This window comes from Rhea americana, unplaced genomic scaffold (genome assembly GCF_003343005.1).
Source record: "Rhea americana isolate MKP2758 unplaced genomic scaffold, rheAme1 scaffold_49, whole genome shotgun sequence".
Taxonomy (NCBI): Eukaryota; Metazoa; Chordata; class Aves; order Rheiformes; family Rheidae; genus Rhea; species Rhea americana.
The window spans coordinates 2,100,460-2,121,937 of record NW_028186634.1 but is presented as its reverse complement, the minus strand read 5'-3'; the positions used below and the strand labels follow the sequence as shown (position 1 = coordinate 2,121,937).

General features: G+C 38.6%; 1 protein-coding gene across 12 annotated transcripts in view; it reads right to left on the bottom strand.

Annotated features, from left to right (window-relative positions):
- SOX6 (SRY-box transcription factor 6) overlaps positions 1–21,478 on the bottom strand; it is a 373,675-nt gene that overhangs the window by 70,475 nt on the left and 281,722 nt on the right. For all 12 annotated transcript variants that reach the window (XM_085317147.1, XM_085317158.1, XM_085317157.1 and 9 more), the window contains one exon: positions 20,116–20,195. In XM_085317147.1, coding sequence (XP_085173273.1) covers positions 20,116–20,195 — 80 coding nt within the window. The remainder of the gene's footprint in view (positions 1–20,115; positions 20,196–21,478) is intronic.

Sequence of the window (21,478 nt, the reverse complement as noted above, 5' to 3'; positions counted from 1 at the left end):
AATCTATGAACTAATAATAATGCATCTCGATTTAGCCAAGTGTTAGAAGCTTCACTAATTTCATCAAGGTTTCACAACACCTTTGTAAGTACTTTCATGGGACCCAACGACAACTGCATCGGGTGCCAACGTGCATCCACGTCTTGGCAGAAGACGAAGGCCTTAGGCCATACACATCCCTCTCTTAGGTTTCAGTACCTTTTTTTCAACAGGCTTTTCTTGATGTTTTTACAACTAATCTTCAATAATCAAAACTCTTTCATTAGCTCAGGTCTCTTTCCCGTACGACATCTTCCCTGCACTGAAGCCCATAACATGCCACATGCACGCACTGCTCAGTGACAGTGAGCAAACCAAACGAGCCCAGAGCAAACCTTTCTATGCACCAGATGTTTCCTTTTTCTACAGCAGCAATACTGACACTCACCTCCCAGGCTGCAGCATCTGTGTCTAAATGAACAAATAAAGGTAAAGAGCTTCAAGAATTGAAYGTTACAGAAGTAATAAAGGGTAAATAAAATAGAAAAGGCCTTGAATCAACATRGTGAAGGTAGATCTGTGCTGACTGTAACTTGCTAACTTTCTGATAGACAGTTTTATCACCCAGCATAGAAAGATGATAAACAGAATCATCTTATCAGTGGCTTATCGATGACAGGCCTTATGGAAGAAGTTTGTTTCAAGAAAGATTTTAATAAAGAGAAAATGATCAAATGCTGCACGAGAGAGGCAGTTTTCTTAGCTATGTGAGGCTAGGGAGGAAATGCAGAGAGCGGCTGCATTTGTATGCACATGAATGAAAAAGCAAGGACCAGACATTTCAACTGACTGCTTTGCTGAGGCAGAATTTGGTTACAGTAGTGGTGGCATAATTCACGTGTTATTTGTGGAAGCACTTTGAGAAACTAAAGTAAAGTAATATGAGAAGCAAGGAGAGTGGTTGTAATAGTCAGTGAAGAGGATAATCAAAGCACAGGTAATGAGGGCTGACCTAACCGGGTGAATTGCCAGAGATGCTCTTGAAAGATGCCCCAAAGACAGATCTAGCAGACGCAAGGAGAAAGATCAGAGATCTGTTCTAGAAGCATTTACTTCTTAATTTTCTTTTAGTAAAAGATTTATCATGAAAATGAAAACACACACTCCTTCTTATGTAAGTGCACATTATTTCTCCAGAGGTGCTAGAAAAACTTTTTGCTTGAAAACAAATGCAAAATTATATAGACTCTGCCTAATTCTAAAGTCTTCTGTTACTAAAACCATAAGTCTTATGTTACATCTTCAACAAATACATTTGCTACAGTAAGTCACAATGAACTGTAACACTACTCAGAATCAAGTGAGAAACCTTATTTATCAGCATTTTAAATGAATTGTGCAAAGCTGTAGTATCTTATAGAGATGAAAGTTCAGCCATCTAGACAATGAGTAATTTGGCTTCTGAAGAAGAAAAACTCTTAAGGAGTGACTACAAGTGCTGTTGAAATCATGCACTGCAGGAGGTAATGTGGTTATTTTTTCTATAGTATATTTAGTATGTAGTGTTGTAAAGCTGCAGTTAAAGAAATTTTCCTTCAGAGTATACAAATTACAATAAGACTTAAAAATACTTAGAAGTGTCTAATCACAAATGGTTTTACAAGCTCCCTGAAACCTGCAACATCTCTACTATTCCCAGCACAAACTTCAGGAACGCCGCCACCACCACCACCACCGCACACACACACACAAAATTCACCTTCAGTGGGACTGCTTATTTTTTACTGCTGCTGYAGAGGTGCTTAAAATGTGCTCAATACCAAACAAACTAAAGGAAATAGACTTTCTGTGAGGAAAAGTTTTTCTTCTGTTTGAAGACTCGATTACTGTTCAGACTCATTTTCTGGATATCATAAAGAGTAACTGTGGAAATAAGGGCTCAGCACTGATCTGATCCCTGTGCTGCTGGTGTAGCCTTCAAGAGTTCAGGGTAACATTTTCAAAAAGCAATCTGGAAGCCTAAGTATCCCAATTAAAAAGGTCACATACAGCTAAACCTAAGTGTGAGAACTGTCTCTGAAGTAAGGTCAATTGTACTTATTTTTTCCTATCTTTGTATATTAATAGCATTTTTTGTATTTGGGATGTCTTTCACACCAAATAACAACACAGAAGTGTCCTGATCTCACTGGAGACCTCTGCTATTGCACCAGGTAGAAAATGGGGATATTGGATTATCTACACAAAAAATAGCACATGGCTGCACATGCTGCCTTCCTTTTGTTTTAAGATGCCTTTGAATATAGATCCTTAGAGTCGAAGGCAGGTTAACAGAAGACAGCGTGCAGGAGGCCAGGACAGCCTAAGCAACCCATCAGCAGCACAACCACATGATGAAGGCAGGGGCAGCCCGGCAGCAGCAACGTTACTGCTTGTGGAGGCTGCCAAGGAAGCAGATGCTGTCGCTAGCAAAATACCTTCCACGGCTCGGCATCTGTGTCCTGCGAGGGCTTTCTGCACAGGAGGAGGAGGAGGAAGAGAAGGAAAGGTACATGTACAACCAYTGAAGTAAATGTACATACACACACAAACACAGCCCTTACCTGAATAAAACATCTGAGATTTGGAAAAAAAAAAATCAAGCTTTGCTGATGAAAAGAAGATCTCATGCAATAAATAGATAAAGCATTTTGCACTAAAAATGTATGTTGTGTAGTACATTTGTACAGCTTCTACCTGCTACAGCAATGTATTTTATAAATTTGTTTTGACAAAATTTCAATGTCTCAGACGCATTTTCTCAGTTCTCGGAAAAAGTTATTGAATCAAAATTACGTTATAGATACTGTGGCCCAAATCCTCCTCCCATTTTAACCTGGGCCACCACAGAGATATTAGCACCTTATGATTTAAGGACCAACAAGTATGCAACATCAACTTAACTCACACTCTTGTGATAAATAACTAAAGCTTATTCGGGCTATTTGGGTATATCTGAAATGGTACTGCTCAAAAGCAGCCACAGGAAGTTGGAGTAACAATTAAGAAATAACTGTTTAATTTAGAAATATGATAAGTAATAGGTAACAGCACACTTTAAAACTTTCTTTTTCTCTAGAAAATGCAGACATCGTATTATAGGTACATGGTTTCCTTTTAATAGTACCATTCCTTGCTTTCACTTGTTTGTACATGCCTAATATATTCACAGTGGAGAGTGACATAATATTCTGATTTTAAAGACTGGCATATCGCCCTACCTCAGAGTCTGAAGGGTTTACCTGTATATAGGGTTTACTGAGGATGAATATCCTCTGCTTTTTATAACAGCGCACCAAACACCTTTGCAAAGGGCCTTAAGGTGCAACACAAACAGGCAGACAATGAACTATTATAACTAATGTCATAATAACAAAGACTTGCCATAATTATTTGTGCTCGCTGCCTAATGTGCTCTCAGAYTTATTACAGCCCAATATATGCAAACTAATTGAATTTGTGAAAATACAAATAATATGTTTTGTATTCACAGATAGAATTAGAAGACTTCAGTTTTCCCTATGTGTTCAGATGTGCATGTACTAAAGAAAGAACAGCTTACAGAAAGATAAGTAATAAAAAATTCTGTCTCAGGCTAAGAGAATACTTCTGCCAGTTATTCATATCCATTCATTTTATGGGTTTTGAACTATTAACACTAGTAATTTCAGAGTCTGTCGTTGCTGTTCTGCATATTGTCGCGGGAAATTTTTATGTGTCCTTAAATTCCACTCAATGTCGATGAGCTCAAGCTACAAAGTAACAGATACCTGAATTTCCCCACTGAGTACCTGCTGGTCCCAGCTTCTTTAACTGACCACAGATTCGTTGTACTGGTTCAGAAAAACTACTCTCAGAGCTTTTGCTGCCCTGCTGCGGATAATGGCCAACCCATGCTTAAATTAAAAGGAAAGAAAGACCTCTACATATTTTAGATACTGCAGCTTATATTGTTGTAGTACTGTAGAGTCAAGATCCCCTTATGCAAAATAACAGGGTTTTTTTTGTTAAAAAGGCCTAACTTTAAGTGGACCATGGAATATTTATGGCCCTCAGTAGTCCTTTGAAAGAGGTATCTTATGTTTTTATGCCGATCACGGGTCAGAGGTTCAAATCAGCACTTCTTTCTGTCACTCCTTATATGTTTTACTATAATTTACAGCTCAGCAAGAGGACTCATAAAACAAAAGTGTCTATTTTACTTCAGCAACTAATTCTAGCTAATCAAAGCTTTCCAGCAAAACAACCCAGCATGAAACTCCACATGGAAAATATGCAGAGAACAAAGCATTTTGTCAAATAACACATCTCGTGATGTAAACACATATGTCTCTTATAGGAAATTTTATCGCTTCCACATTATCGGCACACAAAAGGAGCATTCTTGTCGCAGACCTGGTGCGACTGTGGAGCCATCGTCATTGGAAACAAGAGCCTGATTAGGTTCCCACACAGATATGAATAGATTTTCTTTTTTTAGTGTAATGCTGCCTTTCTTATTTCTTAAACAGACTAGTAATTGTGGCTGTAAAAACAGTGAATTGTGTTTGGACGACATTTGTTTCTTCATATTTTTTTTAGCTACCCAATGACACCAATTATCCCATACGGTTGTCCTCCTCTGGAAAGTCTGAGTTAATCCACAGCTGTGAAGATGAAGACGGACCCAGCAGGCTCTAAGTCTGGTGGGTCTCTTGTCTGCTAATAAAGTCCACAGTCTGCTGGACAGATGTTAAGGGGATCTGTGAAATAAGTCAGTGACAAAGATCCAGACATCTACTGGGGAAAACAATTAGCAGTACCATATCTGTTCTACACGGATTTTGATTTTTTGCCTCAGCTTTTGAAGAAGCAAATTATCATTGCTTGCTAAAGAACAGTCACACAGTATATAATAGGTCCTGATCAAAATATGCATGGACTAGATGATCWCAGTGACACATATTCTAAAGAAATGATAGACCTTTTTGACCTTGACTTATTCTGGCATACTATGGTTCCTGTATCTTGCAGTATTATTAAAATTTTGGCTTTATTTGTCATATTATGTGCKTGTATTGAAAGAGATTGAATTAGTATTGCCAGCTATAGCGTTATCTATTTAAATTTTAATGTAATAGGAAACGTAAAATTAAAATGAAATTACCATTTGGCTGATTTGTCTTTAAATGTTATCAACATTGCTTATTTTTAAATAAAGAACTTACAGAGAATACATTCTGGTCCCATATTTAATAGTGCTGTTCTGACCAAAAAAAAAAAAAAAGATGGACTGAGAAGACGATAGATCCCTGCTTCATAAACCACATATAACCCACATTTAAAGACCTATTCGCTTCTTCCTGTGCCCACCTGTTTATCATCACGGCCTGACAGCACAAACATCCAATCCCAAAGCCCTCTCTGTTTCAGCCATGTAAATTTGGAGCAATGCTACAGAGCTAATGGAGACCTGAACTTGCCTCCAGGCACATGTGCATTAAGGTGCTCTTAAGATCATTTCTGTTTTGCTTGGAAACAATGTTTCTCATTCTTTTTTTACCTCCTTTGTCGTAATGAAGTAGAAATGGCCATCAAAAYAGCTTATCAAGGGCAAAATGCTCAAAAACGCTTTGCTGCCTAAAYGCAAGCAGCTCAATTTTAGGCATTGTTCCCAAGATTGTACACAAATGCCTTTGGTTTCATTATATTATGACAATTAAATACAATCTCTCAGAAACTGCCTATTCACAACCTGTTTACTGTAAAGCTGTGGGCAAAGCCAAGAAAGAATGCTTAGAGCTAAAATAAATTATCAATCATTGCAAGTAGGTAAGACAATGTATATAATTTGGCACCTGGCAGTTGCCTCTGTAACACTGTACTTGTTTCCCCTTAGGAAGTAAAGCAGTTGGTTTATTAGTTTTACAGCACCTTGACAAGTTTCCAAGATATAATGTCACCCTATCACCCTATGAGGCTGCTGGGAATTTTTAATGAGGCAGCATCAAAATTGCAAAAGAAAAGTTTACTCCAGCAAAAAACAGGAATTCAAAGATGTATCCTAAAATGTCTATATAATTAAAGTTTAGACAAGACATTAAATAGCTCACATTGCCACAGAATACTGTTGGTTCTAATGAAATAAAACGACTACTCAGTTTATAAGTGTTTGAGTCTGTGACAGTTAAACTAGACTTGCTATTTCTTCCAGTGTGAATCTAGAGTGAGTCAAAAATCTAACCCTGTGAAGTACAGGTACTGCTGCTAAGGTCCCCAGAGAAAAAGCTACATTTCTGCCATGTCAAGAAGGAACAGAGGGCAGGCCAAAAGCTGACCGACCGCCAAAAGCTGACCGACCGGGGGAACAAAATAACAGCGACTGAAAAAAAAAAAWTTTTTTTGAAAGCCTTCTGTAGTGAATACGGAACTCTTGCACCCTGACGAGCAGCTCCCYTGTGAAGCCACTGACTGGAGGGAGAGGCAGAAATCCTCACTGACTTGGTGGTTGTGCCTCATCTCATTTCACTCTTTTCCTTTTTCTTTTTTTTCTTTTTCTTTTTTTTTTCTTTTTCCAAGCAGACTGAGTGTTACTCTGCTGAGAATACGATGCTAAGCCACTTTTCCTGTAGAGTTTTTAAACTGGGCCTTTGAGAAGGGGTTTGATACAATTCAATGACTGAAGTAATACCTTTGTCCATCTGAGCATTAAATGGCCCATTGAAATACAGCTTAGTTAGAAAGGATTTCAGTAAATGGTGCTTTCTAATTTTTTTTTATTATTATTATTCCTCTCCCAACAGATTACAGCCTGGATCTGAAAATGCAGTTCAATCACTTTTGGTTGCCTCTCAGGTCARGCCTTTAGCCAGTGTTAATTAAATACAACCCCTTTAGAATACTAGAGGTTAAATGAGAGCAACAAACTGGTCTTCTTCAAAATATTACCTGATGGTTTCCAAAAAGCTATAATTTGTTCGAGACCCTCATTTAAACACATTGGTCTTAACAATGACAATTTATAAAGGGTGGGGGAAATCCAGGCTGAATGCTATTTCCTCTGACAGCTAGTAATCACAAAACATTAAACATCTATTTCCATGCAATATGCTACGTCTATTGTGTTTAAATAACACCCACCATAAAGGAAAGTGCTGCAGCAGACAATTTAGGCTCCAGCAGCACATGCAGCACAATTTTCAACTTGATAAAGTGAAATTATAAAGAATCCATGTGTAAGTGAGAGAGTTCCCCTCTCTAATATTCTTGCCTGCAGCTACTAGAAGTTCACATTTTTGTCTCTAGTAGGAAGGAACATCAGTATACCTTCAATTTCATGTCCTCAGTCGCATTTTGTTGTCTCTTTCATACAGTTTGACCAGACCATGAAATCGGAAAGTAGCTGAATTTGTCTTTTTTTCATCCTAATGATTTTTAAAACATTAGAAAAGGGAGGCTTTTCTGTGAGCTATTTGTTTACTGCTTTGTAAAAAGTTTCCTGAAATATCCATGACAATTTTACTATTAAATCATTTGAAAGAAAGCTTTTTAATATATGGCAATTAGTCTTGTCTTTCTGAAGATGACTTTACTGTAAATACTCCTCCTTGACTCTCTCTTTGTCCCAAGATTCCTTAGAAGAACGCAACCAAGCGATAATTCAGCATTATTGCTGCTTCAGTGCACTAATCGCTTAAAGAGCAGCAAAGACCCTATGCTCACTGCCACAAGGCTCCTCCAGCCTCCCGGCCTAAGGCAGGCTTCCCAGCCCAGCAGCGTCCAGATGTCAAGAGGAATATCCAGGTCCTGATGCAGCATGCCGCTCCATTCCAGTATGGCCGGAACATCTGTTTCATCTGCTGGCATGCAACCTGCTGCATGCACCGAGGCTGCCACACAAAGCAGGGAACAGAAATACCGAGGGAATGAAATACTGCAGTTGCACAGCTCTATGGAGGTAGCACTAAAAAATCTTTATAAATGGAGACAAAAACAAACATGAAATGCTCAGGTTTGACCATTTGCTATCTCAAATTGAGTACTTTGGAAAAGAATCCTAGACAAAGGGCAGCATGGAGAACATGGTAATAAAAATTGCCCTTTCCACACAATCCGGGCTCATCACCTAACGGAGGAAAAGGCCCTACTTTTTCCCTGGGTGAACTCTTTATGGAGTAAGAAGAGGACGGAAGAAGAAAAAGCACAGAAGTATGTAAGCCACAAATTGCTTGTAGTGGTTGCAAGAACTGCTCTTTATACAAAATCCTTAAAACAGCAGGTGAGCTGAGGCTTCTGTTAAGTATTTACAACGTACTATAGGTAATAAAGTGGGAGTTTTAAAACCGTAAGCGTCTTTTCTGTCATTGAAACATTGAAATACTATCTTGAGGGATAACAAAAAGAGCTAGCATTTTAGTTGGTCCCGATCAGATTATGATAAGGAATAAAATAATCCTAACAAGTCTCATTTCTTCCACTTGGCATTGTCTTAGATTTTTGCTAGAGACAATAATGGAATAGTGCAAACTCTTTGAGTCTCTTCTGAAAGCAAAATCAAACCCTGTAAGCATGCTTTTGAAACACCTTCTGGTGGTACTTTTTCCCAAGAGGTGCACCTCCTGAGAGGTTGTTTAACTGGGATTCTTCCTCCCCTCTGCTCTTGGGGAGCACTCTCAGGGCGCAGCCTCCAGCCTTAGCCCTTCCGCTGCCCCGCTGGCGGACGTGGCTAACCTCTCCGTACCGCGGCACACAGCCCATGAGGGCCTGCGGGCTCCCGTGTCCTGTCGCAGCACAGGGGGAGCATCCAAACCCACAAGCTGTGAAGCAGTTTTCAGTCCCCCACTTCCAACACACTTTTCTGTGAATCTGTCAGTATTTTCTCATAAAGTGGATACACTATCACTGCACTTGCAGAAGCATTACTAGTGTCTGAATGAGGTACAGCTGAATATGATTAGGAAGTATTCCTATTAAAGATAAAATGTGGGCATTAATAAAAGCCTGCTATCTTAATACGATATTGTAAATATCGAGATAAAACAATGCAGCAATATGTAAAAACTTTATCAAATGTCTATAGCCACTTTCTCTAAAGGAAGATAGCACAAATGTCACAAAAATCCTCCCCTTTAGCACAAAGATTTGAATAYCTTCCCTTAATTCTGTCAGAACGCTGATAAGCTACTTTTAGAGTGCAGGTCTTGCAGACTACCATTGCTTACCATGTACAGGAAAGAAGAACAAGATTTAATATGTGATTCTATCAGATTATATGATGTGCCACACCACCTGGAAATTGGCAGGAAATCTTCAAATCTGTTATGATGTTACATGATAACTACGGCACACTTTGCTTAAAACTATTATATATTTGATACAGAAGTAAAAAGAGAAATAAAATGTAAGTTCAATTAAGTCTGGAAACCTTCAATGCAAACTTAGTCACTGCAAAGGAAAGCTGTATTTGCTGGAAAAAATTGTTTCAAGTTTCTAGTGGATGATAAATAATCAATAAATAATCTGAAATGCTGAAGATAAATCTTTTAATGATTTTTGTATATTTGCCTCTACTAGTGTTCATCTGGGGCATTTTTATAGCATAAATTTTACCTCATCAAAGTCAGGCATAGCATCAAAGTTAACAGAGTAACAAGCTCACCTAGGAAAGGAAGCAAGTAGCAGGATGCATGACTCCAAAGACAGCTGCAGACAATGGGTCTAATTTGTAGAACTCAACTCTTACCTCCAGRGAAAGCAAAGAAGCAGCACTTACTTAAAATGAAAATACAACCAGCTCTACTCATTGCATCAGAACACAGTTTCCTCATTCATTTTGTACTATCCTAATACTACCTTCTCTGGTGATGCAGCACTCAAATTTTTCACACATGGAATTTAAAATGCTTCCTGATATTCTTTCAGAAACTCCTCCAAAAATCATTTCTTTACTCCTTATTGCTAACACAACTTTTAATAACAAATACAAGGGGTCCATATGAAAAGCTGTTAACTCCAGAATTCAGACAGTGTCACTCACTTATGCATGGAAATGTGTCTTAGACTAAAGCTAGGCTAGAAAGGAGAAGCCTAAAGAGAACAGTTATAAGAAAAACAAAATTATATGATTGAAAAACAATTACTTACATAAGCTTGCTGAACTGATGACAGTTATTAAAGCTCATCAAATTTTGTATTTCAGAATTTTATATATTTTTATATTTAAAGAGAAATGGTAGCGTGTAGGATGGGCTCTGTCAGGGAAGTCAGTAGTTTTATTCTGGCTCATGTCAGCAGGATTACAAGCAATTATGAGTAACTGCTTGTTGATCCGTGTGAAATGAGTTGGTGAATGAGTTTCCTAGTAAGCACACATCCATGTCACTGGTACAATTGCCAGTAATGTAGACAATCTTAGCTGAAGGGGTCTAAAAATGTAATTATTCTCCTAATCCTACAGGGGATAACATCAAACCAGGACAGAAGAAGGCTGTGCAATGGCTGCTTTCTAGGTTCGGCAGCCTGGCAACAAAATAGGCAGGCAGAAAATCAGAGGGATCGGTAAAAGTAAAAGGAATCGGTACATGTAAAACGCAAGGGGCAACAAATCTTCTCCAGAAATATTTCTCAAAACCTAAAATAGATATATTCATCTGACCACCCAGAAGGACAAAATGTCATTTATAGCTACTGCAGTATTTTCCAGAATTGTACAGACACAGAACAAGAAAACCCAAGACTCACCTACTCCTGCTAATCACCCTGAGAGGCAAAAATCTCTGCAGGCTCCCATAACAGAATGATGAGCCACCATCCCAATAAACGGGAGCAAGTCAGGAAATAGGGTCAGTCTCAATTAAACTACCTCTCTTAACTCCTATATATGTATCCTAACTTTGTGAGAAGATGCTGGACCAGCTCTAAAATTAAGATCTGGATTTTCAAAAGTGCTTCTTGGGGTTTGAAGCCATATTGCTTTTACACTTTTATAAGAGACGCAGGCAACTCATATGGTAGCTTGCAGCCATTCTATTATTTTCACTGKCAAAAATGGAAAAAAGACAGGAATATAATAAATATATACTGGCTCTACCGATCAGGAGAAGCTTTATCAGTCAGCTGGGGCATATCTGGGAAAAAAAGTCACTCAGGTGCATCTCTAGCATCCCATTCAATTAACATACCATTAAAAATGGTTTGTCTCCATTCAACCTGCTGGGTTACCTGCTAAGTCCACATATTTAAAATGTATACTTAAATGCAAAAAAAAAAAACAGTGATTTTTTTTGTGAAGGTGAAAACAAGCCCAGTTTACAGTTATTTTAAGGCATTAAAAATAGTTGTGCTTTACAGGCTGCTTAGCAGATCTCTCACACTGATCTTTTACCATACAACTTTCATGTACCTTCAAGGAGAATTAAATAATTTCCTTAAAAGAAGTGCATGCAAAATTATGCAAAACATGGGCTTATAAAAGTCACATCTAAAAAAATTCACATTTACACCTCAAAACCAGGTAACTGGGAAGTTAATATTACAAATTCATTGTAACTTGATGTATTTTACACAAGCAAATGAGTGTTTAGCATAAGCCTGCTGAGACTTCTGATAATGGAAGGTTGTGATGATATTTCAGCAACGCTGTTGTGACCAGATTAAAAGGGTTATGAGGCCTGATTTTAGCCCTCCCCTAGGTCTTGAAGACTGCAGCAGAAGAGATGGCTTGTACCGGATGAATTACTGTGAATAGTTCCCAGACGTGTTACTTAATATAGCTGTAGTCTAGTTAAATCTGGTGACTTGTCTTTCTTTCTAATGCATAGGACAAATCATGCAACTTCTTTGAAAAGAGTTTACCTCTTTTTAATGCTCACTTCACTTCCAAAAGGCCCAGCAGACATGTCAATGCATTCTTACTATTTCTGCATCTGAAATACTTCATTTGTTTTTATACTTAGCTACTTTCTGTAATTCCAGTTATCATCCCTAATTTCAATTTTACATAATTCCAAAATATGTGCTCCATTGTGTTGACTTCACTAGTGTTGGATTTAAATCTTGTGAATAATCCCTTTATGGCCCTTTAGTACTGACATCTAAACACGTCATGCTTTTCTTCAATTATGGCTTAAGATGCTCCTCTCTTCCCTTTTATTTTGGGAGTGATCTGCAGACCTTCTGTTGTGCCCCATAGCCACATGTAGCCTTCAGGCCGAGTCTAACCTGGACAGATGATTCCAATATTTTGTAAAAGTTAGCAAGCTYTTCCATTTTCTCAATCATATGGATTCTAAAAACACCACAGATAAATATATGGACAACATCTGAGATAATCAGGGTGCAAGGATGCTACAGCCTTCACATTTCATCATCTAAAAAAGGCTCTACTTAGTGAGAGCAATATCTACAAATGGATTTGTTGAGTTCTATCTCGTCTCCTATTAATTTCTCTTTTTGTCTGCACAGGGAGAATGGGAGGAAATATTCTCTTTCTATAATGAAGGCCCTTGAAAATAACACAGTTGATGATATCTTTCCAGTCCATGAATTTTAGAATTCTTAGATTTCTTGTGAGCATGTATGTGTGTGTGTGTCCGTGTATATACATCTAGAAGGTCTCTTTCAACTACCATAATTCTTGTAACTTTTACTTCAGATGAGAAATGAATTACTAACTTTTCTCTTTCTGCAGCAATGATGATACAGAAGTGAATTTTTCCTTTGTAGATAGAGCCAGCTTAATGAAAAAAAATCTTTGTCTTTAATCTGACTTATACTAAGTTCCTAAACATCCAAATATGTTAATACCTTCACATGAAAAAAAGAAAAACCCTTCACTTTTGAAATCGGTAGCCAAATTAAGCTTTCTCCAAGGTTATCATCAGAACTGTAAGCTTCCAGAAACAGACTCACTCACAGCTAATTCCTATGAGGCATACACCATATCCATTTCTAGAGAGCTTGAAGGAGTCCAACTGGCAGCTCCAAGCAGCCTCCCAGTCAGCCTGTCCCCCAAGGGGGTGCCACAATCCTAAAAGAGCTTTATGAAATGTGCTCGTCCCCCGAAGACACTCTGTAGTACTGGCCTCCAGTGCTCTATCAGTAAGTGCAGCAGTAATTTATTTGCTTCCTACTGGCTTCCGAGTGGATACACCCCCCTAGAAGGGAGTTTTGCAAAGCACAATTATTTTAAAACAGAGCCTGGGCTTTCAGCAAGGGGCAGCCACGGTGAAGGCAGCAAGAACATCCTGTCCGGGCTGAGGGCTCAGCCCTTCAGGTCAGCTGGGCTGGAGCTCCCATGCTGACACAGAACAGAGACATAGGAAAACCTCCTGCCACCCAGGTTATAAAGCATATGAGTTTCTTGATAAACGAGTTAGTATCTGTGCCATATATGATCTTAATGGTAAATTCTTCCTGTAACAGAGCGTAAGGACCTGCAAGGCAGCTGTCCTACTCGGGAAAAACCTAAAGGTGCGGAAGATGGGAATCAGGCGGGGTGCCTGATCCTTAGCTGCCTGGTTGAAAAGTCTTGCAGCCTGGGAGAAGAGAGCAGACTCAGGAAAAAAGTAGCTCCCTGAGCAGAGAAAGGGTTTGTCATTTGAAAAGAACAGAAAAAGAGAACTAGGTACGAGCCRGTGGCTAAAGCACTTCCTGCAGTGCGGGGCAAACGGCTGGCCAAGGACCCGATTTTGGTTTGCCACATCCCAGTGTGAAGTACTAGAACCACTGGACTATAGAAACAGTGTCTTTCTTAAAATTTCCTGTATTTTATTTGTTAAATACTGTGACATTGTTTCATTAAGCAGGAATAAATGAGAGTAACGAAGACAGGCTGTTTAAGGCAGCCACTGGAGATGCAGGCCGTTTTATGGGTGAGAAAAGGGTCTTGCAGCTGCGAGGTTTCAAGCTGGTTATTCCAGCTAATGTTGTTTTGTTTGTCTGCTTTTACTAACTCGAGAACAGCAAAATTGCCTCTCATTTCGACCAGGAACGACATCACTCGAGCAGCTACAAAAATTCTCCTGGCAATAATTTCATCAAAATCAGTATATTCCTGCAGAAAGTCTCAATTTTGATGTGCTGTCATTTCTTGATGAAAATCATTTGGGCAGATAATTCAGGGATGAAGGTGAGAAAGTAAAAAAGAAGATGTAGGATTAAGAAATTCTGCAAAGAAAGGGGGTCACAGAGTAAAATACTGACTCAATGACATCATTTTCGTTGATACTGCCACTGATATAATTCAACTTGATAACACAGATATTACATACAGAGACATAAACATTCAAGTAGAAAACGGGAACAAGTATAACTATTTCATTGATTTTAATTAAATTTTCCTAAGTATTGCAAGCTTGGCATAATTTTAATTTTATTTTCATTAAAGGGCTTGCTTGGTCTCTCAGAGCCCTAATAAAATCTTCTTTTAACCGCTTTCCTTCCTCTACTACCATCTAAATTTCTGTATAAGAAAAAGACCAAAATATTTAAATTACTACTTCCATATACTGAAATTTGCACATACCATTCCCTTAATTTAGGCCACTATTCACTGTATCATAATAAGGAACATTCTGTTAAAATATGCCCACCTAGAGCTCAGTAGTCTTTGAATGCTAGATAAAATCATTCTATAAGGCTAATGAAGACAGAAACTCTGCCTGTAACAATATTAAGTTTGTTTTCTCTAGTGATTCGAAGAAGTGAGCAATCTGTCAGTAATACATTGAGGGAAATTACTTGTCTTGTAGGAATTCCCGCTGACAGTCACTCACTCACAGCGCTGACCCAAACATCTACCCGCTGACAAACAAATTACGGTGTCTAACTTTGAAAAGGTAACTAGCTGGTTTTAATTTTGATTGGTCTCACCAAATCTCTTTCACATTTACCCAATCACCATTCTTCATTGTGTTAAAAAAAGAGTAAGGAAAACCCCACGGTTTTTGCATTTGAAAAAATTATTACTGCCTACATCCAAGAGTGTTATGTCAGGCAAAACTGTTAAAYTGTGTCTAACCAACATTAAGACTGGCAGCCCCGCCACTGACTGACTGGGTGAGTGAACACATTACTGAGACAGCATTGTAGAAATTAATTTTCTTCAATAAAATGATTTTTAAGGCTCATATATTTCACAATCTAAACATATGTCACTGTTTCATAAACAAAATAAATGGATTAAAATAATGCATTACCAATATGCTGACACATGGAGATATTTTAATTAGAAATACTTAAGCTGCGTGATATTTAACTGCAATATTTGTTGAAGAGGAGCATGCATCATTTAATAAGACATAAGGCAGGTACATCACTTTGCATGATGTGGTACCAGAGTGGGACCAAATCACCTCCAGTGTAAGCTATCACTATCAGATCACATTAGCCCAACTAAAAAATTGCTTTAAGGTTACAACTTATAAAGGAAACTCCATAAAGAGACGCAGTCCACCAAAACAACTTTTTCTCTGGAATAATAAGTCACCAAGATTCTAGTTCCCTAGAATAATATTTCTTCATAAAATGCCACAACTAACATCTTAGCTATTTAAAGGCCATATTTACATGACTGTCACATTACATTGGCCTCTTTCCTGCACATTCTTCTTGCCTTACTTTAAGGACCAGCACTAAAATAGCTGAGGAAAGCAAATGTCAACTGTGTCCTGAAATTTATATGTGTGAGAGAATTGGAATAAGTAGAAATGTAATATATTGTTTACTGTACTGAGTGCCCTCTGTTCTCTAAAGGTCAAAAGCATTGTAACCTTAGAGTTACAGTTTCTGATTGTTCCCAGGGTTAAATACATTATCAAAATTAATGGTTCAAACCCCTCAACCTTCAGATATATGAGTACTCATGCCTCCATCTGCTGAACTGTTCAACTAAAAATAGCATTCTTTGGCCTTCACTCGACTAATATTGTGCCCCTGAGGCAGGCTATGCAATGCTTCAGCAGCGCACTGGATCCGCACCCAGCGGTATAACAAAAGGTCATTTACTTTGTCTGCAATTAGAGGAGAGTACGGAGGAGTAGGATGAGGTGGGAGGAGAGAATAGGAAGAGACAAATATGTGTTTAGTTAAAATTAAAATTTTTTTAATGGATTATAAAAACTTCAGGCTTCAAGAACACAGCTGCAACTATAGTTAAGACTTGCCAAGGTTCATTAGTGTTATAAGCGATAAATTTCAAAGGACAAATTACACAAATAGTTTGGGGAAAAAGTTATGAACTAAAGCTTTTCTGTTTTGCTTTTTTTCCTAGAGCTCACTTTGTTTAGGAATAACTCAGCTCGCATCATTGTACTGCTTCCATTTCTATCAACAGTTTATCAGTGGTGGTTGAGAGTTGCGACATTTCCTTATTTATTACATAAACTGCTTTATAGAAATATGTAAGAATGAAAACAGATTTTTAAACAATAAAGGGCATGCAGTAATATTCCTTGTTTGAAAGTGAGGACACCTAGGTGCCAACTCAGCCACCACGGGACTTCCCAGTATCTAAGTTACTACCACTAGCAGCATGGAAGTTGGGAAAACTCATTTCACGATCAGACTCACTCTTTCAGCAAGACTGCTGTACACACATATCTCAAGTCAGTTAATATCAGTGCAAACATCTGAAAAGTAGGGATAAAATTCAGGAAAAGAGGGAAGGAGAGAAACTCCAGAAAAGGAGGCAATAAAAGCGAATGGAAAATTACTGATACGTTTTACTGCTCACACTGATTAATTACAGCAACATGCTTGTGTTACACACAYGCATCTTAACTGGTCCACACATCACTACGCATACCTGCTACAGGTGTATTTGGTAATRTATCAGTAAACTATTTAGCAGAAGGTTGATTTGGCAGGATTCACTCACAGCTGTTTGAAGCTGGAGAGGTGAACAGAAATAGCTTGGTCCCACTTCTTAGACCAAACCTAGAGGCCTGTTCCTTCATCAGCAAGGCTCTCACTCAGAGTCCTAACAAGGCTTGGTCCTACCATGCATGTCTTGGTCAAGTTGTTGAGGAAACTGGTGTGACACCATCATTGATGCTGCCCTCATGAGATCAGCACAGAGATAAAAAGAATCTACCGAAAGCCAAACCAAAGCACAGCAYGCCACCACTTCGGGAACACAGACCAGCATAAACATGCGGTAATTATAACTTTCTTTCAGGATATTCAAAGCTACAACAAAATATTTATGGTGTTTTACAGCTAGCTAATCAATATGCTAGCTAATCAATATGCTGCAAAATATTAAGAGTGGATGGGTCAAAATTTAGTTTCTTTACTCAGCTCTGTTGATGAAGGAGAACATTTCAATTTCATTTTATGCAAGGCCTATGAGATTGAAACTAGGTACTTCAGAGATTACCAGATGTGACTTCAATACAGATTTCTTCACACGAGGTGATACATAATCCACCGGAGCACCACAAACATACAATCCAGAGAAAATGCATTTTGATATCAATGTGCTAAATAGCTTCAATAAAATTGGCAAGCCGTTAATTATAAATTTCCCATGGAGAAACATTCTCTGCAGAATAATTGTTATTGTTATGTGATGTAGCTGGGAGTAAATTGTTCTCTAGGCTATTAGAGTCAGAACTTCYACCCAAGCTGTCCTGACACACAGAAAGATGAAGAACACAAAATTGCTGCTACCACCTACCTGAGGTACGGACATCCCCAACAACATAAGAGAAAAAAGAGGAGAGATTAAAAGTCTGAAGCTAGAGAGAATTTTCACTGAAGCTGGATATGAATTAGGGAATACAGTTTTGCAAGAAATAAGAATGTGATGGTAAAGTTAAAATGCTACAGCTAATGCAAAATGTTTTTTATTGGAAGTAGCTTTCCCTCACCAAGTTCTTCAAACATAGATCTCTMAATCTCTCTCTCTCTCCCCCCCCCACACTCACACACACACACACACACACACACAGAAAGAAAACCACGGCTGCATATGAATTAGCTACTTCTCCCACCGGCTGTGAAAATACTTGGGAAAATACTCAGCAGTTGGGAAATACTCAGACACCATAGTCACAGGAATGGTGTAAATAAATAAGTGGGTGGGGTGCACGGAAGAAAGGGAGCAGGACGGAGAAAGAACAGGGAAGGGAAGCAAAGATGGAAAATGAGCTGAAAGGCTACTCCCCTAATAGTTCTCATGATCCATCAGGTATAACACCAAATTTCCTTCCTCAAACACACCCAAATAAAATGTTCTTTTAGGGAACATTGAGAGAAATTACACAAAGAGAAAATTAATACTAGGAGTAAATACAGTTAGGTTCAGCCTATTTGACAAACAGATAAACAGGAAGCATCTGAAGGCCAAAGTGTTAGTTAGGTATTATGCCCATGAAATGTTAGTTATAAAGGTTCTGAAAATCCACAAGGATGAAATTCAAAAAAAATAAAAAGATGGGAAACAATGAAAAAAAAATTAAATAAATATATCTGAAGGGAAATTCTGGCCCCTAAAACACTTAATTGTTTTTCAATTTATTTGCAGCACTTTGTTAGATGTTTTGTTTGCTCTTTAATTGTGCTAGTGGTTTAAACAACATTGCCAATCATTTCTGCACATTAATAAAATGGTATTCTAAAACAAGGCTGATATGCAAATAGCTTTATGAATCCTAGCTACAACTGATTCTTGCAAAAGAGCTGAGAATGTTTTACACTGTGTTCTTTAGCAGCTGAATAGTTTTTATCTTTTCCTGTGCTACAGTCTTGTGTAGGTTTACTATTTGTTGTATTGCATTTCAAAGGTGGCCAAAACCATATCTCTGTTTGCAAAGCTGATCTCTGAAGTATTTTCTTAGCTAAAGCTAACAGAACTTAAATAATTATTCAAATGCAGATTTTCAAAGCAGTGAAATTGGGTACCTGTAATTGTTCCTTTTGAAAAACTGCTCTTCAGTTTCAGGCTTGGAAATGTCTTAGATACAGTCTTAATATTAATGTCTCCCCAAAGTATTTTTAGGTCATCTTTCTCTGCAGTGTCAGGATGTTGTCTGTCCAGGTTTTGATTCTAGGGTAGGTSAGCCACAGGCTCAAGGAGTCTTTTTAGCCAGTTCTGGACTGTCACTGAACATTCAGTTCTGCTCTTGTTTTCACTTACCCTAAGCTAGCTCTGCAAGAAGAATACCAGCTACATGMATGGGATAAAGACTACAGGATTTTTAATTTGAATGCTCCCTTCGAAAACAATATAATTGTGGAAGGGTAAGTGAAATAGATATTTTAGCATTAATATGGCAGTACTTTGCTACTTTAGGCACTATTTATCCTACTTTGTATCTGAAACTAACTGTAACCTAACTCAAACAGGGGTTTCAAAGGCTTGCTTGCAAATAGTTACATGCATCTTTAATGGCTTTTCCTCTCATGTTCACTGTCACTTGCTTTCCACACATTTTAACTCTGAAAGCTTTTGACTGCTTTTTCATTATTTATGACATTGTTGTGTCTTTTCTTGTGAAATTAAAAACTTCTTGCCACAAAAAGCTAGCTAATAATACGGCACATAAATCATTCTTTCACAACATTTAGTTCTATATATGCCAAAAATAAACAAATGACCAAACCAAGGCTCCTGACTGTGCTTGGCATYAGACCAGCTTAATGCATGGAAAGGTTAAGATTACCTAAATACAGAAGCTAAGAGAGTTTGCAATGTATTGTATCGTCAACACCACACTGTCTGAGCAAAAGAAAAAATTGAGTAACGCACATTTATTCTGCTACACTCCCTGCCCCAACTAAAGGTAGTACAGTGCAGCCAGAGGGAAAAGGCTAAATGAAAATAAAGTGGGAAAAGATCTCTGAACACATCTCCTGACTGCTGGTCATATAATTAAAAAAATACCAACAACTCCACTGATTGATTGAAATACACAGTACGACGTCTTCCACTGCTARTATCAAGGTTGGCCGCACATTGCTGTAGTTGCAGCGCCGTAAGTACACAAGGTGTTAATCCTCCTGGGCTGTGCTCAAAAAATTATTTAACATGCAGACTATTATTTAGCATACAGCTGGCTCACAGTTTCCCCCTAAAATGTTGGCTGGCGTCCCACATTTTTTTGTTCTGGCACATACCTGGAGCTGCAGAGGGCTGAGTCCAGAAGCAGCGGCAGCTGCCATCGTGGAGGGAATGAACTGCACCGGGTAGTTCTCACCTGTCGGAGAACAATGCAGCAGGTTCAGACAATGCGCGCAGCAGAGCGGCCGACAAGCGCAAACAGGGCCCCGGCGCTGCCGGGGCTCTCCAGCGCTCCTCTCAGCCGAAACATCTGCAAAAAACAAAAGGCGGAGCTGGGCACGGGCTTGCCACGCTCCCCTGGAACTTTTTGTTAGCAGATAGCTGGTAGGCAAACTGGCAAAACTTAAACGCGATACTCCCGACTTGCCATTGCCGAAGCAATGTGCCAGGCAAGCACGGGAACTCGGGCACAAAATGGGGCTTAAACACGTAGGCAAGATACCCTAGGAAACCTCAGCAATTCCCGCAGGAAAAAAATAGTTGCTGCGCATTTGCCTCAAAAGAGCATTAATAATTCTACTCTGAGAAATGTCAGCCCCGTACGACGCAGGGTGATTTCTTTCAGTACGAAGGGGCTCTTTCCTGGGCAAGCTACCCGTCTGCCTCAGCACAGGTTGAGGTTGTTCTTGCGTTTTTGCTTGGAGGTTTTCTGTCCTGTGAAAATTCCCTTCAGGTAGCCACAGACAAAAGACAAATTCGATCACTTTTAAAAATAGCCTGAAATCCAATCTTATCTATCTCTGAGAATCTGGGCCCTGCTCAAGTGGAAAGGTYAGGAAGCCTAAAATTTCTGTTTTCTGCTCGCTAGTAACAAAAAGTATGGGCCTTCCTCGTTGAAAGAACAARAAATACTCTGGAAAATAAAAAATACTACTGATCTAAAATAAGCACTGCAACTTTATATTTCATAGCATCTATGGGTGTTGCCACTTCCGAGCCATGGCAACAACATGTCACACTGCGCCATTAAAACTCTTAGGCAATGTAAACAATGAAGGAATGCTGTTCAACAGTGGAATCTGAAATATAAAGATGAATCAAGTGATAGATAAATTGCACAGTAACTATGATTTAATGGAGTATCACTTTGACTCAAGCCTCTTATTTAAAGTCAGTGTTATGTACTATCTGTAGGCTACATTTTAACAGGCTGCTCTTATGCACATTTTTGAGATTTACAATAATCAGTCCGTTCTGTGTGAACTTTCCAACATTGGAAGCAGAATGTAATAGTGAAAGAAAATACAGAAATCCCAAATAGTATAATCAGGACATTGCAAGAGTTAAGATTTTTTTGTCAACCCCCTCAAATAAAACATAATACCTGAAGTCTTTGCAATCAATCAACTCTGCAGAATTCTCCCTATTTACCACCTCAAGTGCTTTTGTATTCAGCTCAGTTTAGACGTTCAGTTGTTT